General features: G+C 40.8%; 1 protein-coding gene across 1 annotated transcript in view; it reads left to right on the top strand.

Annotated features, from left to right (window-relative positions):
- Positions 1–8,646, top strand: part of SAMD12 (sterile alpha motif domain containing 12) — a 326,394-nt gene extending 317,748 nt beyond the window's left edge. The window contains exon 6 of the mRNA XM_034422216.3: positions 1,434–8,646. Within this exon, the coding sequence (XP_034278107.1) occupies positions 1,434–1,499 (66 nt within the window). The 3' untranslated portion in view covers positions 1,500–8,646. The remainder of the gene's footprint in view (positions 1–1,433) is intronic.
- The last annotated feature ends 9,961 nt before the right edge of the window (positions 8,647–18,607 follow it).

Raw genomic sequence — 18,607 nt, 5'->3', positions numbered from 1 at the left:
CTCAACGTAGTACTGAAATTAAAGAATTATTCCTTAAACACAAAGAATTGATCAAAGCTGCGCAGTCAAATAAAAAATACACATGACAGCAAAGTAAAATGTAATTTAATATTTTACATATTATTATAATATATTTGATATTTTGAATTTTAAGTAAAGTTTTGAAGTGATTATTTTAATATGTGTTAAAATGTTTGTAAGAAAATATATAATTTAATTGTAAAAAATTTTTTTATTTTTTTTACTACTTAACCACCACCACCACCACCACCACCCCGCTTGTCCGCTATTTTTTGGAAGCAGACCTGGCAACCCTAATTATTTGGGACTGATTAATGATTGGATGTAAGAATGAGAACATTTCACTGATCTTCAAAAAAGGAGTTGATTTGAAGGGTCACAGAAAGTATTCTGAGATCATAGAAATATTAAACACCAAACTATATTAAGAAGAATCTTGACCAAATAATTTGGGAACATCTAGTCAAATACTTCTGATGTGACCTATATCTAATGCATTAATTGATGTAATTAATATGTCAGACCTGGAAGCCACCTTTAACATTTGGGCCTTCAGGCCTGCCACATTTTCTACTGTGGGAAAATGGGAGGGGGGATTGCATAGAGTATGGGTGATATGTAGTCAAAATAACATTCCTTTCTCAGAGAGTCAAGGATGCCTTGCCCTGGCACCTAGGATGGGATGATTGGGAGGTATCTCCAATTTGGACAGTGGATGATTGGACCATGTAATAGACATGTGGGTACTGGGCAGGGACTTGAACTTTCTTTTGGGTGGGGAAAACCTGGAAACTTTCAGATTTGGGTTTTCCCAGATGTGCCAATATGACATCTCTAATAAAATGGAACTTTGAGGAAACTCAAGCCTCGGAGTCTTCTTTCATTGGGGATGTTACTTGGAACGCTGACATAATACTGAGAACAATGTTCAAGTCAAAACAGATGGCAGTGGGACCTAGATAATCTTGGGGGGGGGGAAGTTCTTGAATTGGAAACCAAATATAAATCCCAGCTCTGAAGGTAGGTTACAAGTGCCAGGAAGATAACATGGACATATTGTGTGGTGACCTGGACTGGTGCTTAATTTAAGAAAGACTTTGCCTTCTAAAATGTCAGGGGATATAGAGGAAGAATGGAGAAATAATTATCTGGGAGCGCATAAGCTGTGGGGTCCTTGGTACTCTCTGAATTTGGTGGTTTTCTTGAAGACATTTCATTACCAAACTAGGTAACATCATCAGTGCTAGAAGGAAGTGGGGTTTGGTCTTTTGTTTTAAGCTTTAATGCAGGTCTAAACTTTGATTGGAAAGGACCATTCAGCCATCTCCTCAGTCTGAACGACAATATGTTGCAGTTGATTCAAACTCAGCTTGTATTTACTCCTCTGTTTCCTTTCTCCTCTCTTTTAACAGCCTCGACAGAGAGTTCCCCATAAACATCACCAGCCTCTAAAGCTGCTGTCCTGCCAGATGATATAGAAGCGAACTTTTCCATCTGAAAGAATGATAATAATGATTTTTAAAAAGAAACCTAAGAAATGGCACTGCCAGAAGAAAACAGTCACCAAGAACTGGACCCAAATCCAACTGATCTGATTAACACGATAAGTATTGAATAGCCTCTGATTTGCTGATGGAATCCCAGCGTGGCATGTAACCAACGATAGAACTCTTTCCACCTAATAGTTGGTGGGGTTTTTTTACACCGGAAAACTGTTTCCAGTTTCATCACTGTGCGTAAACTTTATATTCCCATTAGGGAACCCTCTGTGACCTTCACTAAAGGGTCTGGGGATTGGGTTTAATTGAGTTTTGTTTTTAGCATGGCAAACAATGGATTATATTATATATGCAGATTGCATGGTGTTTTTTATGGGACCGGTAGTTCCAATTTCGCACACCCAAATGTTCACCGATATCCCTTTTCCCTACCCCCCGATAGGAACGTAGAAATATTTTGTCTTAGTGATACACGGAATGATAAGCTGTTTTACGGTATCTGCAATCCATACATGGTCTCCACACAGACATTCTAGCTGATTTGGTGTGTTATGGGAATGTTTCAGGTATCTGCATTGAGATTATACCTTGCGTGACTCACCATGTGCATTGCTTCAGTAGCAAAGTCGGCTTGGTAGCTCACCTGGATATTGTCGTGGCTGTTTTGATTCTCCACTTGTAGAAGTAGTAGAATGAGAGCACGTATGTTCCTTTGCTGCACCTACTCTCCAAAACGACAAGTAAGATTATATTTCTGTTGTTTCGATGCATGTTAAATAATAGAGAAGAAATTAATGGAGATAAAAGATTGCTGTCTTGTTGCAAGAATCCCTGGCTTTTGACAATTGAAGACACATGTAACATTTCAGTAGCAACGTGGCCAGTCTGAAAACATTCTCATTGCACACTGTAGAAATGCAGAGTTTTCTACTACACAGTTGTAGCAAAAGCCAGCTATAAAAAGTGCTGATCGGTTAGCATAGGTGAGTTCTTCCTGGCTGTTTAAAATGCTTGCTTGTTTTCAATAGAACAGACAAAAATACGAATAGCGAACTGATAAACGATTACCGTCTTACTCCACAAGCCATTTTAATTCTTTTTCCTTTGAAGGCACATGCCCCATTTAAAATAGCATAAATAGAGTAACAGATCAAGCTTTGGGCTTGCTAGTAGTGGAAACCAGAGGTGAAATTCAGCCGGTTCCTACCGGATCGCACAATACAGTAGGGCCGACTGCGCGAACCCCCTGTGAGGATGTCATGAGGTCCCTTTTTTGTGACAATTTTCAGCCTGCATGTGCGCATTTCCGAACCGGTACGGAAGGTAAGTGAATTTCACCCCTGGTGCAAACCTACTGTAGTGAGTACCCAGTACTGTATTACTGGTATATTTATCCTTCCCTCCTGGAAGTGACTCACTGAAAATTAGAACATCTACTTTTTAGGGGGCATATGGAGAAATGTTAAAGATAATGAAGGCAAACCACAACTCTTTGCAGGGAAATAGGGTGATTGCCCATCAAGATCTTCCTAGTTTCTTCCTAAAATAGAATTGCATTTGTTCAAGTATGTTCTTAAGCAGTTCTACCCAATGACATTTTCTTCTATTGACATCCAACTGAGTCTTGGGATTCACTTTTTTGTTTGTTTGTTATTGTTGTTGTTCATCTGATGTGCCATATTGACCTCAAATTCTTTTTCAATCAGCTATCAGCTAGAGTGAGCAAGCCAAAATTTTCACAGGCCAAGGATATGTTGAAATCTCAATCATCTTGAATAGTGCACTTAAGGATAATTTATGCTACAGATAGGTATCCACAAATATGTCGTGTTTTGAATATATCTTGACCCTCAGCTTTATACCTGAGATCTGTTTTGGGGGTTTTTTGCTCTCACAAACGAGTTTGAGCAGAAATGTTTACTTTCCACATAATTGTAGCCGGCTTAAGACTGTTGCAACTAAAATGAGCTCTGCTCTCCATTATTCTTTGTCCAGGTTTCCAGAACACAGCAGGCTGTGGTTTAATCTTTATCCTTACCAATTCTGAGTCAGTGCTTTCCCATACCACTTTTCTTCTGGAAACAAAAACCCTTTCTAGCAAAAAAAAAAAAAAAAAAAAAAAAAAGCATTATAGGATCTGTAGAAAATAAGGGTCTGATTCTAATTGTCCCTAAATCAAGCAATGGTAGATCGTCAGTTGAACTTTCTCCTGCTTGATAGACTGTTACAAACTTGTATGGTTTTCACGTACACACACAGACACACACTTTTGTTGTGCCATTCATACTTTTCAACTTGTCAGTGTTTCAAGATGTACTTGGAGCTATTTTAAGAGAAGAGCGACTTATGTCCCTGCATGGATCCTGAACTATTCATCTCTATTGCTTCCTTGAAATGTTGTCGAAGATTTCTCCCTAGTCTAGATCACGGGTGTCAAACTCAAGACTGGGGGGCCACATCCGACCCACAGGGTGCTTAGATCCCACCCATGGGGCCACCCTGGAAAGAACAAAGGAGTGGCTTGTGATGCCTCTGCCAGCGAAAAAAGGCTCCCGAGCTCCGTTTTTGGCTGGGACGGCCTCCTGCAACCCTCTGCCAATGAAAACGGAGTTTAGGAGCCCATTTTTGCTGGCAGAGCACTAGGGTCACCACAGGCGCCCTGACACAAGTGATGTCAAGCTGACCACGCCCATCCTGGTCATACCCACCCCAGCACCCCAAGGATAAACAGAACCCTGATGCGGACCTCAATGACATCGAGTTTGACACCCCTGGTCTAGATCTTCCAATGGCTCGTGAAAGCCTTCACAACAGGAGTAAATCCAAAGTCAGTCATGTCTAGACACATTTTAGGTTTCAACAGAACTTTGATATGGGTAAACCACTTTCACAAGGAGAAATTTTTCTCTGTTGTGATTATTTGTGAAGGTTTTCATAACGTGTTGCCAGCATATGACAGATCACTTTAGTTCCAGAGATGTCCACTCAGTGTAGTTTTTTAAAAAAATTGTCAAGATAGCAGCCATTGAAGCTCTGTTTGATTTTTATGTGTGTTACCATGTGACACACAATCAACCAATCAAGTTCATTACAGTTAAAGACCAGAGATCAGAACAAATTAAAAAAATAAACCTCAAGGAGTATCCAGTTTAAAATTCTAGAATAAACTAATAAATAACTGGGATAAAATCTATATTAAAATCACAATTTGGCATCCAATCTATCAGTTACACATAGCTTAAAAATTGGTACTATAGTACCAATCCTTAAACAGTAGCCCCCTAGTCATTAAATACTAAAATACAAAAGAGTAGTAGTGCAAAAGGGATTGCTACATCAGTTGTGTAAAATAGCTATGGTGGATTAATCACGTGTTTCCGACGAATCCCCAGTGCGAATCTGGCCACTTGCGCTGTAATCACAGTGACACACATTAAAAATGGGTATTATTTTGCATGTTGTGGGTGTCCTCGACTTTTTTTTTTTTTTTACTGTGCCCTCTAGACATCCTTATTTAGTTATGAGGCTCCTCTATTTGCAGCCTTCGTAGAGAAAAGATAGTGTGTCTTATTACATGAAGGAAAAAAAAAGACTTCCAAATATTAAAAACTCCCAGTCTTTTATGTTGGAGCAAGAAAGTAGCAAGGGAAAAGAGCAATAGGATTAAAGTAATATTCCAGAAAAAAAAAAAATCAATTGCCATTAGTCTTAGACAAGACAGTCACCAATATTAAACTCTAATAAAGAACCAGATCTACAATCAGTGCCTCAGATTATTATCAGCTGTGGTGACAAACCTACTTGCCTGTGCCTCAGTAGAATTACTACTTAACAGACTTTTTCAGCACATTTTTTTCTCTTTTCATCAATGGTTTATTGTATATACAGGCTCCTTTAATCAGCTTCCTCTCTTAACAATCCATCTGCAGACTCCACTGTCCAAGAAAACAGGTTGAGGCCTCCTAGATCAGATCTCACTGTTAGTCCAACATAATAAACTCTGATCAGCTAATAGCCTCTGGATCCATAGGGCCTAAAAACCTTCTTCTGTGCTTCCAATGTATGGAATGTATATATTTTAGAGTCTTGATCTCTTCCGTTCCCTCTCAGTTTTCAATAGACTTGTATCTGAGACCTGCCTGAAAGAATAATAATAATAAATTTGACAAGTGGGAAGGGCCAGAGCAGAGTTCAGATTTTGAATGAAGAAGGTCCTAACTTCAATCACCAGCAACTTAAGTTAATCGAATCTCAGGTAGTAGGACTGGAAAAGACTACAACTATCAGATCTAGGTTGCAAAAATCAGAATGACCACTACATGGCAGTACAAAGTTACGTATTTTTCTAAATCACTACGCTACGGACCAGCACAAAGAAGGACTAGGGGAGACATGGTAGCAGTGTTCCAATATCTCAGGAGCTGCCACAAAGAAGAGAGAGTCAAGCTATTCTCCAAAGCACCTGAGCGTAGGACCAGAAGCAATGGATGGAAACTAATCAAGGAGAGAAGCAACTTAGAACTAGGGAGAAATTTTCTGACAGTTAGAACAATTAATTAGTGGAACAACTTGCCTGCAGAAGTTGCGAATGCTCCAACACTGGAAGTTTTTAAGAAGATGTTGGATAACCATTTCTCTGAAGTGGTGTAGGGTTTCCTGCCTAAGCAGGGGATTGGACTACAAGACCTCCAAGGTCCCTTCCAACTTTGTTATTCTATTCTATTTAAAATAGTAGAGCAGCCATGAAGGCCTTGGAAAGGACCATCCAACCTTGTTATGTGTTTGTACCTACAAAGATAAACATTGTGCAAGCCATGAAAACAGAAGGTTTTCTCTGTATTCTATGGAAGTGAAAGTTGGACTTTGAGATAGCAAGATAAGGAAAAAGCATTGACACTTGTGAACGTTAGTATTGAAGAAGACCCCTGAGAGAATTGTGGGCAGCCCAAAAAACAAATTAATGGATCATCAAACAAATAGACCCCACGTTCTCACTGGAAGCAGAAATGTTTCCTACACTGGAAGCTCAAGGAGTCTTACTTCGGGCACATTAGACCTAGTTCTTTGGAAAAAGCTATAATTGAGATAGTCCTCAACTTACAACTTTTAGTGACTGTTCAAAGTTACAACGGCACTGAAAAAATCATTTTTCACACTTATGACCATTGTAGCATTCCCATGGTCATGTGATTTACATTCAGATGCTTAGCGACTGGTTCATATTTATGACGGTTACAGTGCCCCAGGGTCATGGGACCCGTTTTTGTGAACTTCTGACAAGCAAAATCAAGGAGGAAGTCAGATTGATTCAACCACTGTGTTACTAATTTAACAACTGTGGTGATTCACTTAACAAATGTAGCAAGAAAAGTCATAAAGCGAGGTGAAACTCAGCTGACAAATTTCTCACTTAGCAACATAAATTTTGGGCTGAATTGTGGTCATAGGTTAAGGACTACCTCTACTGGGAAAGACGGAGGGAAAGAGAAGAGGACAACCAGCAGCAAAGTAGATAGACTCCGTTACAGTATCAGGGAATAGATCACTGGAAAACCTGAGAGATCAGGTTACAATGAGATCATAATGGAGAAAGTCTGCATCATTACTAGGAATCCAAAATTATTTGAAGGTACGCCATCAAATCTTTGGTGTCATCTGGTGGTCTTCTATTTTTTTGCATTCCAGATCTGTTAGTTGTAGAAAAGACTTCTGCTTAAGGCTTAGAAGAAATCTTGCTAGTTTGGCAGAGATGATTCTAAGTTAGACAGACCAATGATCTTATTCAATATATTCAGTGGCGTTTAATTCATGTAGCAAAAGCAGAAACATAACTGCACACAGTGAAACTTGAAGCGTCTCTTCTGCTCCTCAATATATAAATATTGTCCATTTTCGTGTTTACTTTTCAATATTTGAATACTGTAGCTGCATCTCTCACCTTATCTTCCATTTAATATTTTCACAACTGGTTCTCAATATTTTCATGGTGGCACTAGTATTGCTCTTTCCAAATTCTCAAATATCGGTGGCCAGCTATAGCTACTCATTGATTTGATTGTGCAGTGATTTTCACACTTGTCTGCATGACTGCTCTTAACATCTTGAATCTCCTAATGTTGTTCATTTTTGACCTGCAAAGTTTGAATTCATGTAAATCAATGGTTCTCAACCTTTTCTTCACATTTTGTGGCCACAGACCATGGCCACCAAGGCTTAAGATTTAAGACATTAGGCTGCACCAAGCCTTGGAGACCCCCTGAGATGACATTGTGTGCCCCCCCAAGGCTCCGTGGGCCACAAGTTGAGAACCACTGATATAAACAATTGGTTGGTTTCATAAGTACCTACACATCAACCAGAGACCACCTCCAGTAATGCAAAGCCAAACACTTACTACTTTACTACTAATACTTTCTGAAGAAATCCCAGCTGCCCAATGTACATTTTGAAGGTCTATGCCTGATCACATTCACTAGAAATTCTGAGGGTTATATTCCCAATCTAGAAAATGGGTGCCAACATGAAAGACTTACTATTAAGCATTTTATTCTGCATGATGATGATGATGATGATGATGATGATGATGATGATGATGATGATGATGATGCATCCCTACTGGATGACGTTCATTACCAAAAGGTGCAGCAACTATTATTTACTGTTATATAGGTCTCAAATGTACAAAACTTCTCAGGTGTTACTTTAATCCAAAGCTAGAACTATACATTGGGTTGTGTACAATAGCTCATATTTTGCTTGTGGGTGGATAAGCTTCTAAAATGCTTCTCCAAGTTCTACCAAATCTCCTTCTGCTCCATTGTTACTATTGTTGACAACTGCTTTATTTTAGGATAAAATTAAGCACATCCAAGTGGTTTCAACAGAACAGATGTAAGCCAATGTTTAAGTCTCTGGTTTTTGTTTTTTTTTTTAAAGTTTTTAACTTCAGCAAGAGTGCATTATTTCATTTAAACCAACAGTTCTTGATTCTGGTCTCTCATAAAATGACCAATGGGGAGTATTTATTTCTCATGGGCCTCAGGCAAATAAAGAATGCATTCTGACATGCAGTCTGGTCAAATATGTCTTTATTACCATGAAATTAAAATAAAAGTCTGAATAGTTACCATGTATGTGTGTGTGTGTGTTTGTTAATGGTGTTGGTCATTTCTTTCTAAAGTTTTTTCACAGGGTGAGCAAGAGTTTCCCAATAGTAACAGAATAGTAACAGAATTGGAAAGGACCTTGGAGGTCTTCTACTCCAACCCCATGCTCAAGTAGGAGACCCAAAACCATTCTGGACAAATGGATGCCCAATCTCTTCTTAATAGTATTGGAATCCTTCTTATTTGTATAATAAAGCAGCAAGACAAAGTCTCCAGGATGAAAATTTTGAAAATACAGCTGCTGTATTAACTTGTAACTGGTAAATGATTTGGATTCAGTTCAAACTTGGATTGAATCCAAATTATTTGGGTTGAATTCCAAAATCGGTGCTAGCAGGACAAAAGACACTTGATACACTCTGCACTCAATTCCAAGGCCTTCTTATCTCTGATGCTTTAATCCTCTATCTCATATGATCCCTAATTGTAATGGGCAAGGAGAAGGCAAGACTACTTCTGGCCCTTTATTCAGCATTCTCAAAGATGGATTGTAAAGCTGCACATGAAATTCAATCCAAGCATGAAGCGTGCATCATTTCAATTTGAGGTAGACGAAGCCACAGCTGGAATATCAATTTTTAGTTAGAAAAACAGATTTTGGAGAAAGTTTGGTTGCGAATACCAAGATTTGAAAATGTTTATTTAATCTTGTTATGAATAGCAGAATAAAAGAATTGGAAAGGGCCTTGGAGATCCTCTAGTCCTGTGATGGCAAACCTATGGCACGCATGCTCAAAGTGGCACGCGAAGCCATGTCATCCAGCACGTGCGGCCTTTCCTGTTTGTCTTCTGGGTTTCTGGAGTGCATGCATGCCTGATGATCAGCTGTCCTTCATGTGTGCGGCAGAGCCAAAAACCGGTGTGCGGATGGGTGCTAGCCAGCTGATTATCAAGTATGCATGCACGCCAGAACCCGGACATTTGGCTTTTCCGGAATGTGATCCCTTAGCATGCGCAGTAGTGCCAAAACCCAGCCTGTACATGCGTGCCAGCCAGCTGATCGTTGGGCACGCATGCGCACTAGAACCCGGAAGTTCAGCTTTTCCAGAGCACGGCCCCGACGAGTGCCAAAAAGGTTCACCATCACTGCTCTAGTCCAGGTGTCAGCAACCTGCGGCTCCAGAGCCACATGCGGCTCTTTGGGCCCTCTGCTGTGGCTCACTGTTGGGTGACCCCACCACTGGCTAGCCCCGCTCCTCACCTTCCCCTCCTAGTCACTCCTCGCCTGGCTTGAGAAGGTAAGGGTGATGGTGGGTGATGGAGAAGTGGCCAGGGCAGAGACAGAGAGATACAGAGAGAGGGGGAGAGAGAGAGACATAGAAAGAGGGGGGGGAGAGAGGGAGGGGGGAGGGAGAGAGAGAGATGTCAAAAGGATTTTGTGGTTCCTGGTGTTTTTTTAACAACAGGTTCTCTGCCCCTAATGACCGGTTGGGTAGGCGTGGTTAGGGGGGGTCATGTGACTGGTAGAAGTGACTGACATCGAGTTGGCCACGCCCACCCAGTTTTTGTGGCTCCTGATGTTTTCTTTTCTGTGGGAAATGGGTCCAAATGGCTCTTTGAGTGCTTAAGGTTGCAGACCCCTGCTCTAGTCTAAGCCCCTGTTCAAGTAGGAGACCCTATACCATTTCGGACAAAGGGCTATCCAATCTCTTCTTAAAAACCTCCAGTGATGGAGCAACCACAAATAGTGTTATGTATTGCTCCATGCCCACTTCCAGGACATACTGGAAGTGGGCATGATAGATGGTGCTAAATAATGTCAAAATAATGGATATGACCGGGCATGAACCTTTTTCTTTTTACAGGTAGTCCTCAACTTGTTGCTGGTTGGTTAGTGATTGTTCGAAGTTACCATAGATCCCCAAAAAACTACTTATGATCCAAGTGTAAGCTATTGACAGCTGCTCCTCCATAATCACATGACCGCATCCTGGACACTCAGCAACCAGCCAACAGTTATGTCTGTTTGTAGTATCCTGTGGTCACATAATCATGATGGATTATAGTTTTGCTGGAAATCGACTTTTACTTCCAGTTTCCCCCCTCTCCCAAAAAACCCCATAGCCAACAAGGGGTTTACACAGCGTTTATTTAACGTCTGCTACAACCCAAGATCGTAAAATCGGTCATGCGATGATCGTCTTAAGTACCCTCACAAGTTACTACTGTAATTGCAAGGTCAATTATGTTCATAGGCCAAGGATTACCTATATATGTGTATAGTGCATGTGGCACACATTGAAAATACGTAGTGTGGTTTTGACAATTTGGGTTGTTAATTACAAACAGTTGGTAGAAGTTAGTATTTTCTGGTGAGTTGGCAAAGTTTTCAGATCTCTCTCCCTCCCTCCCTTCCTCCCTCCCTCCCTCATACAAACTGCTCTTCCAGTATAAAACAAGCATTTAAAATTAAGCTGAAAATTAAAAAAAAACTATAAAACTGGATGAAGAGACTGGAATACATTTGTCTGGCACCAAAAACATGTTAAAGTGGGTGTTAGGAACACCTGCCTGGGGAGACATTTTAGTCATCTACAAGAATTTCCCCTTCTTGTTGATTGCTTCCCCCCCTTATAACACCAACTCTCTTCTGTTTTTGGAGCTTATCTTTTCCATCCCCTCCTCCATTCAGTTTCTTGAAGTCTAAAGCTTTTATCTCCTTCCTTTACCTCCTTCCATCTCTATCCATCAGGGGTTTTTTGGGGATCCTTCTCAAATTAAGCTTTGATCAAGTCCCTTGGTCATTATACTTGCAGGAGACCTTTGTAAAAACTCATGTAACCTGCTGTTAACTGAACCCGATGGGCAAAAATGAGACTCCCAAAGCAGAAGAATAAGTTACCAACTTTCACATGAACCAGGAAGCTTACAGAGCTGGGTCAACAGTATGAAGTTCAAAGGTCATCAGGTGATGTCCCAGCGCAAAAATCTGGATTTAGGACAGTAGGGGACTTTTTTAAAAAAAATTTATTTAGTGACGTGGATGAACTAAGGAAGGAACACAGAAGTTGTGCAATGGAAGGCGGCTGGCATCAAGCTAATAGGCTGGAGTCAAGGTCCACTGAGAGGAACACCCATGACTTGGCAAAGATTTAGCACAAATCATCAGGCTTTTGCCTAATCCTTTCTGTGTTACAGAACAACTTTGTCAAATAACAACACTTTAACACCTTCAGCACCTCCCTGCATTCTATCCTGGATCAGTTCTTGCAGAAGAATAGAATAGAATAGAATAGAATAGAATAGAATAGAATAGAATAGAATAGAATAGAATAGAATAGAATAGAATAGAATAGAATTTTTTATTGGCCAAGTGTGATTGGACACACAAGGAATTTGTCTTGGTGCATACACTCTCAGTGTACATAAAAGAAAAGATACGTTTGTCAAGAATCAGAAGGTACAACACTTAATGATAGTCATAGGGAACAAATAAGCAATCAAATCATATTAGGAAACAGTCAATATAAATCGTAAGGATACCAGCAACAAAGTTACAGTCATTAAGTCATAAGTGGAGGGAGATGGGTGATGGGAACGATGAGAAGATTAATAGTAGTGCAGACTTAGTAAATAGTTAGACAGTGTGGAGGGAATTATTTGTTTAGCAGAGTGATGGTGTTCGGGGAAAAAACTGTTCTTTTGTCTAGTTGTTCTGGTGTGCAGTGCTCTAGAGCAGGGGTCCCCAATCTTTTGGACCTCAGGGACCACTAAATTCATAATTTTAAATCCCATGGACCACTAATGACTGGCTGGGTGGGCGTGGCTAGGTGGTCATGTGACTGAGTGGGTGTGGCCAACTCGATGGCCAACTCAATGTTACTCACATCGAAGGGTTCCTCGCCGGCCTCTGCTCACCCCTCTCCTGCCAGCCACTCCTTGCCTCCCCGCCCGGGCTCCTTAGGGCCTCAACAGGAAGCAGTTATTGGAGCTAAGCAGCCACCATGAGAAAGAGTTGGCAAAACAGCTGGCTCAGTTCAAATTGGATCTGGCCAAGAAGGAGGCTCAGCAGAAGCACCTCACTCAGGACTAGGAGCATAGGCTTTCCAAGCAGAGGGAAGACCTGCAGGAGTGCAAGGCCAGGTACCGGCACCTGGAGGCTCAGCAGGCTGAGATGGTCAGCCAGTTCCAGACTATGATGCAGTCCCACTAGAACAAGGCCCTCCGGCTCCTTGCCACCAGTGGCACTTCCTTCCAGCCTTTGCCCAAAACCTCACCAGGAGGCTGAAGCAGACCCCATGTCAGAATTTCTGCCCCCTTCCAACCCACACAAAAGGACCCTGAAGGGAGAGACTCTCTGCATCAACACAAACGTTCATTGCACATATTGGGCCCAGAGGCTGTAGTTTGAGGACCCCTGATTCAGTGCAATATTAAAAAATGCAAATAATTTTTCTGCGGACCACCAAAATTTTCTCAGTGGTTTACGGACCACCAGTTGGTGACCACTGCTCTATAGCATCATTTTGAGGGTAGGAGTTGAAACAGTTTATGTCCAGGATGCGAGGGGTCTGTAAATATTTTCACAGCCCCCTTTTTGATTCGTGCAGTATAGAGGTCCTCAATGGAAAAGTCCACCAGATCTTCATCCAGTCCTTTTGAAGGACACTTTCTCTGTCTATGGAGATTCTCAGTCATCCAAGTCTTGTCCCAAAACTGCTTTTTCAAAAGGCAACTGGACTTTGTTTTTCCTTGAACTGAAGTTCCTCTGAACCGAAGAGGAACTTCTTGGGTGAGAAGTAAAAGGTCTTAAAGGAAAAACAAAGAAAGTCCAGTTGCCTTTTGAAAAAACACCTTTGGGTTTCCGCTTCTCTATTCTCTTCCTCCCGATGTGATGAATGCTACTTTACTGAATTGTTTGCCCACGTAACCCAGTGCTGTCTAATCTGATTTGCAGCAGCTTTCCAACAGTCTAAATTTTTCCTTTTCAATTCTAATAAAGTGTAACTGCAGATGACAAGCATTGTTTGCTTGTATTACGGGCAATGAATGATTATGAATATGGTGTGATTCTCCAGTAGTCACAGGATGGGATGGGCAGTGGAAGGAGGGGATAAGCTGGGACTTGCAGGAGTAGGTTAGAGGGAAGGCAGTTTTCCACATGTTCCTCCACCCAACTATTTCAGTGAAAGTCCCTGTGATTTTAATTATTTTACATAGCATTTCAAATTCCTGAAAGTGAAAGGCAAGGTATAGATAAACCACAGTTCTCTAAATCATGAAGGTAAAGGTAAAGGTTCCCCTCGCACATATGTGCTAGTCATTTCTGACTCTAGGGGGCAGTGCTCGTCTCCATTACAAAGCCGAAGAGCCAGTGCTGTCTGGAGACATCTCCGTGGTCATGTGGCCGGCATGACTAAACGCCAAAGGTGCACAGAACGCTGTTACCTTCCCACCAAAGGTGGTCCCTATTCTTCTACTTGCATTTTTTTACGTGCTTTCAAACTGTTAGGTTGGCAGAAGCTGGGACAAGTAACAGGAGCTCACCCCATTACGCAGTACTAGGGATTCGAACCGCTGAACTGCCGACCTTTCGATCAACAACCTCAGCGTCTTAGCCACTGAGCCACCGCGTCCCTTAAATCATAAAAGCGTTCCTTAATTTTTCTTACTTTTTGTTTCTGTTTTCTTCGTCTTTTAAAGGTATGGATATTTACTTTGTAGGAAATTGTCCAATATTTGATTGTGTTAAAGGAGATAAGAATCACACAGAAATGACATTCGGAAAACTCTCTCTTTTTACTTCTGATGTTGCTCATTCTTTGCTTTCCAAGGACACCAGTTGTTCTTTGTTCAGCCTTCTCTCTATAGTCCACAGAGTAAATTTGTTGCTTGACAAGAAGCCTTAAAGCAGCTTTGGAGCAAATCTTTGAAATGATAACAAGGTTTGTATTGTACAAAGTGTGTGAGCTGGGCCTTCAATGGTAGGAAGACATTTCTTGTTGGAAAAAACAGTTATGTCCTCTTTGATTATATCCTCTTTGAATCTATTTCCTATTCTTCCTTCCTCCTTCCTCCTCTCTCCTTCCTCCTTCTCCTTCTCCTCCTCCTTCTGGAAGCTTTTAAATACATAGAATCTACTCCTATTCTTCCTTCACCTTTCCCTTCTTCTTCTTCCCCTTCTGGAAGCTTCCAAATACATAGAGAAAACATACCCTTCCAGCTGAGCCCTTTGCCTTTTCCTGCCAAAAAAATTAGTATCCTTAAATTTTTGTTTCTGAAAATACTTTTATTGTGCCATTCATAGTTGGATAAACCACTCTTTTTTGGTTCAATAATTTAAATATATAGGGGAGATCCGAAAATGGTCAATAAAACAAGATTTCTGACGTCCATCTGGAATGTGAGTGAAATTATGGGAAACATGACAGGTGAAGCGAAACCCAGGCTCTGCTTTTTTGCCCCTCTACATCCTCAAGAGCTGGTAAAATTAAAATAGGATTTGTGGAAGCTTTGAGTTGAATTTTGCAGTGACATCATGGAAGTGCTGAACATGAAAAACTATTGTTTTTAATTAGACCTCAGAGACAAAATCCTTGTTGGGCAGCATCCATCTCTGATGGTCAGCAGCAGAGATCACCTGAGGTAGGAGTAGTGAGAAAGATCTGATGGATCATCATGGGAACCGTTCGGCAACATCCAGATTAAGATTTGCAAATCAGAATATCTACAACATAACCTGGATCTGGCTTCTACCTCCTCATAGGGTTGCTTCCAGGGGTGGGCTGCTGGGGGTTCTCAGGGGTTTGGGAGAATCTCTAGCTAAGATTCTGTGCAGTTCGGAGACCCCCAAATCCTACTCCTGGCTGGCCCGGCCCACCCCGGCCCACCCCTCCCAGGAGTCCCCACACGGCCCGTTTTGGAAGCAGGTAAGTGCAGGGTGCGCACAGAGACCCGGAGCACTCTCAAACAAGAGTCTATATTGTCATTTTGAGCCAATAACTTAAATTGCAAGATGATTTCAGAAAGGACTTCTACTGACATTTACATCTCCTCATCTTCTTTGCATGTCTGTGAACTTTTGTATCTAATTTTTTAAAAAATTGCATTTCCCTGTTGCCATCTCCATGACATGTCTCAGTGCGCAGTTCATGTTTTTCAAGCTAGTAGGCTCCAGCAGCCAGGCTATTGCCGAAATTTCTGTGACAACGAGGGTTAAACAGATGCGATGCCTGAGAAAAAAAAATGCAAATAGCTTCCATAATTGGTTCATTCAGGCATCCATTTCTTGATGATCCAGAGATTTTTCTCCTACCTGTAAGACAGCCCCACAGGTTCTAATTTGGAAGGAGGTAGGAAAAGTGAGAAAACCAGTTGGATGTGGTGGTTAGAGACACTGGGCTAGAAACCAGGAGAGCTTGAGTTTTATTCCTGCCTTAGGCGTGAAGCCAGCTGGGTGACTTTGGGCCAGTCACACCGTCTCAGGAAGAAGGCGAGGGCAAACCACGTCTGAAAATGCTGCTAAGAAAATTGCAGGGACTTGTCCACTTAGTCTTCAGGAGTCAAGGCTTGAAGGCACAAAACCAGGAAAGGGGAAATGCTGGCGATGAAGGAAGGGTTTGGGAATGGAGGAACTGAAACTTCCCTTTATTGCTAAATGAAGACTTGGAGCTGAAATAAAGACTTGAAATATTTTCTTAAAAGAAAATTCCTAATTCTTAATCACTCTTTTGAGAGTTGCCAATAGAAAGTCATACCATTAGAATAGGAGTGAGCATTTTTTTAAACAGGTGGGATTAGAATAGAATAGAATTTTTTTATTGCCCAAGTGTGATTGCACACACAAGAAATTTGTCTTGGTGCATACGCTCTCAGTGTACATAAAAGAAAAGATATGTTCATCAAGAATCATAAGGTAGAACACTTAATGATAGTCATAGGGTACAAATGATACAAGCAACAAAATTACAGTCATACAGTCCTAAGTGGAAGGAGATGGGTGGTGGGAATGATGAGAAGATTAATAGTAGTGCAGACTTAGTAAATAGTTTGACAGTGTTTGACAGTGGAAGGCCAGGCGTATGCATGGAAGGCACTCACATTTTCAGTGCACGGCGAACCGGTGGTAACCCACCTCTGGTTGTTGGGTAGCAATCTTTTTTTTAAAAAAAATAGAATGATTATTAGAGAGGGTTTGTGTTGATGATGATGATGATGATGATGATGATGATGATGATGATGATGATTTTGTCTGAATTTGACAAGACAGCCGTTAGAAATATAAGATGTGGAATGCAGGGGTGAAATGCTCCTGGTTCGGACCAGATCGCCCGATCCGGTAGCAATGGCGGTGAGTGGTTCGGAGAACCAGTAGCAAAAATCCCTGCCCCCCCCCATGCCCACCTGAGCCGCGCGATCATCAGAGGCTTTTTTAAATTATTTTTAAAAGCATTTTTTCTACAACCTCTTTGGCAGAAAAAATGCTTTTAAAAGTAAAAAAAAGCCTCTGATGATCCTGCAGTTCAGCTGGAATCATCAGAGGCTTTTAAAAGCATTTTTTCTATAACCTCTTCGGCCAAAGAGGTTGTAGAAAAAATGCTTTTAAAAGCCTCTGATGATCCCAGCTGAATTGCCTGATCGGCAGAGGCTTTTTTTAAAAAAAAGCCTCTGCCGATCAGGCAACTCAGCTGGGATCATCAGAGCCTTTTAAAAGCATTTTTTTTACAACCTTTTTGCCGAAAAAGAAAATTCTATTGAGGGGTTCTCAGTGCTCTCTGAGCTTGGTTGTTTTCTTGCAGATATTTTATTACCCAACTAAGTAACTTCTTCAGTGCTAGTAAGGAATGGGTTTTTCCAGCACTGATGATGTTACCTAGCTTGGGTAATAAAGTGTTTGCATGAAAACAACTGAGCTCAGAGAACACCAAGGACTTCTCATTTCAACCCTGAGCTACCAATAGAAGGGTGGATCTGTGCTCTGGTGGTATCATCGTGGTGTCTTCATTGAAGTATAATTTCACTGATTGTCTCATTGACTTTTTTGTGTTACGGGGGACATTATCTTATCCTAGGACTTCTCTTTGGTAGGAAATGTCACAAAATGTGACATTTTCTCAAGGACGAATTATTCCAGAGAAATGTGCAGCTTAATGTTTTTGTCTTACTTTAAGTGGAATCAACTTTTCTTCTCTCTTTCCTATTCTCTGTCTTTTTTCTTTCTTCTCTCAGCAATGCAATCAGCATGGTCCAACATGGAAAACAATGCAGAACTCTAAATCTTGTATTTGCATCAGGCCTTTTATATTGTTGTGCTGTGTTTTGTTTTGAGGATGACAAAAGTTTTCAAAGGAACGAAGTTAATTAGATGCCATGAAAAATGGTGGAGAAGGGAAAGACCTCAGTCAAACATTGAAAATACTTCTCCCTCCCCCCCTTTTCTTTTTTTTTGAGTCTCCCTTGAAATCTGCTTTTAAATCCTTAGTAAATCAATATGGATGAAGATTTAGCCTGTGCAGAAAATTTAGTTGAGAAGACCAGAGGAATGGAAAATATCGATGAAGGAAAAATCATCTCATCGGTCCACCAGTTTAAGAAGAAATCTAACATGTTCAGATCAACAAATGAAGCTCATATGCTTAGTGATACGGATTCCTCTAATGATGACAAACTGAAATTATTAGAATCTATCTCTTTTTGTTGATGTTACTAGGATATAAACAGAATTTATTTAATTAATTAAGAGCATTTCTTAAGACTCCATTATGGCAAAAATTCTCCTTTATTGTTCCCATTATATTATATTATTTTTGTTAATACTGTGTTTCCCAAAAAAATAAGACTTATCCTGAAAATAAACCCTACCTTGATTTTTACATGTGCCCAATATAAGCCCTAGCCCCAAATTAAGCTCTAGTTAAGACCCTGCCCGCTCCATTGCATCTGGTTGCATGAGGTGGGGTGAGCGCATGGGTAAAAAACAAG

Source organism: Pantherophis guttatus, chromosome 3 (genome assembly GCF_059756535.1).
Source record: "Pantherophis guttatus breed Tessera chromosome 3, ASM5975653v1, whole genome shotgun sequence".
Classification (NCBI taxonomy): domain Eukaryota; kingdom Metazoa; phylum Chordata; class Lepidosauria; order Squamata; family Colubridae; genus Pantherophis; species Pantherophis guttatus.
The sequence above is the reverse complement of the archived record's forward strand: the minus strand, read 5'-3'. Positions and strand labels throughout refer to the sequence as shown.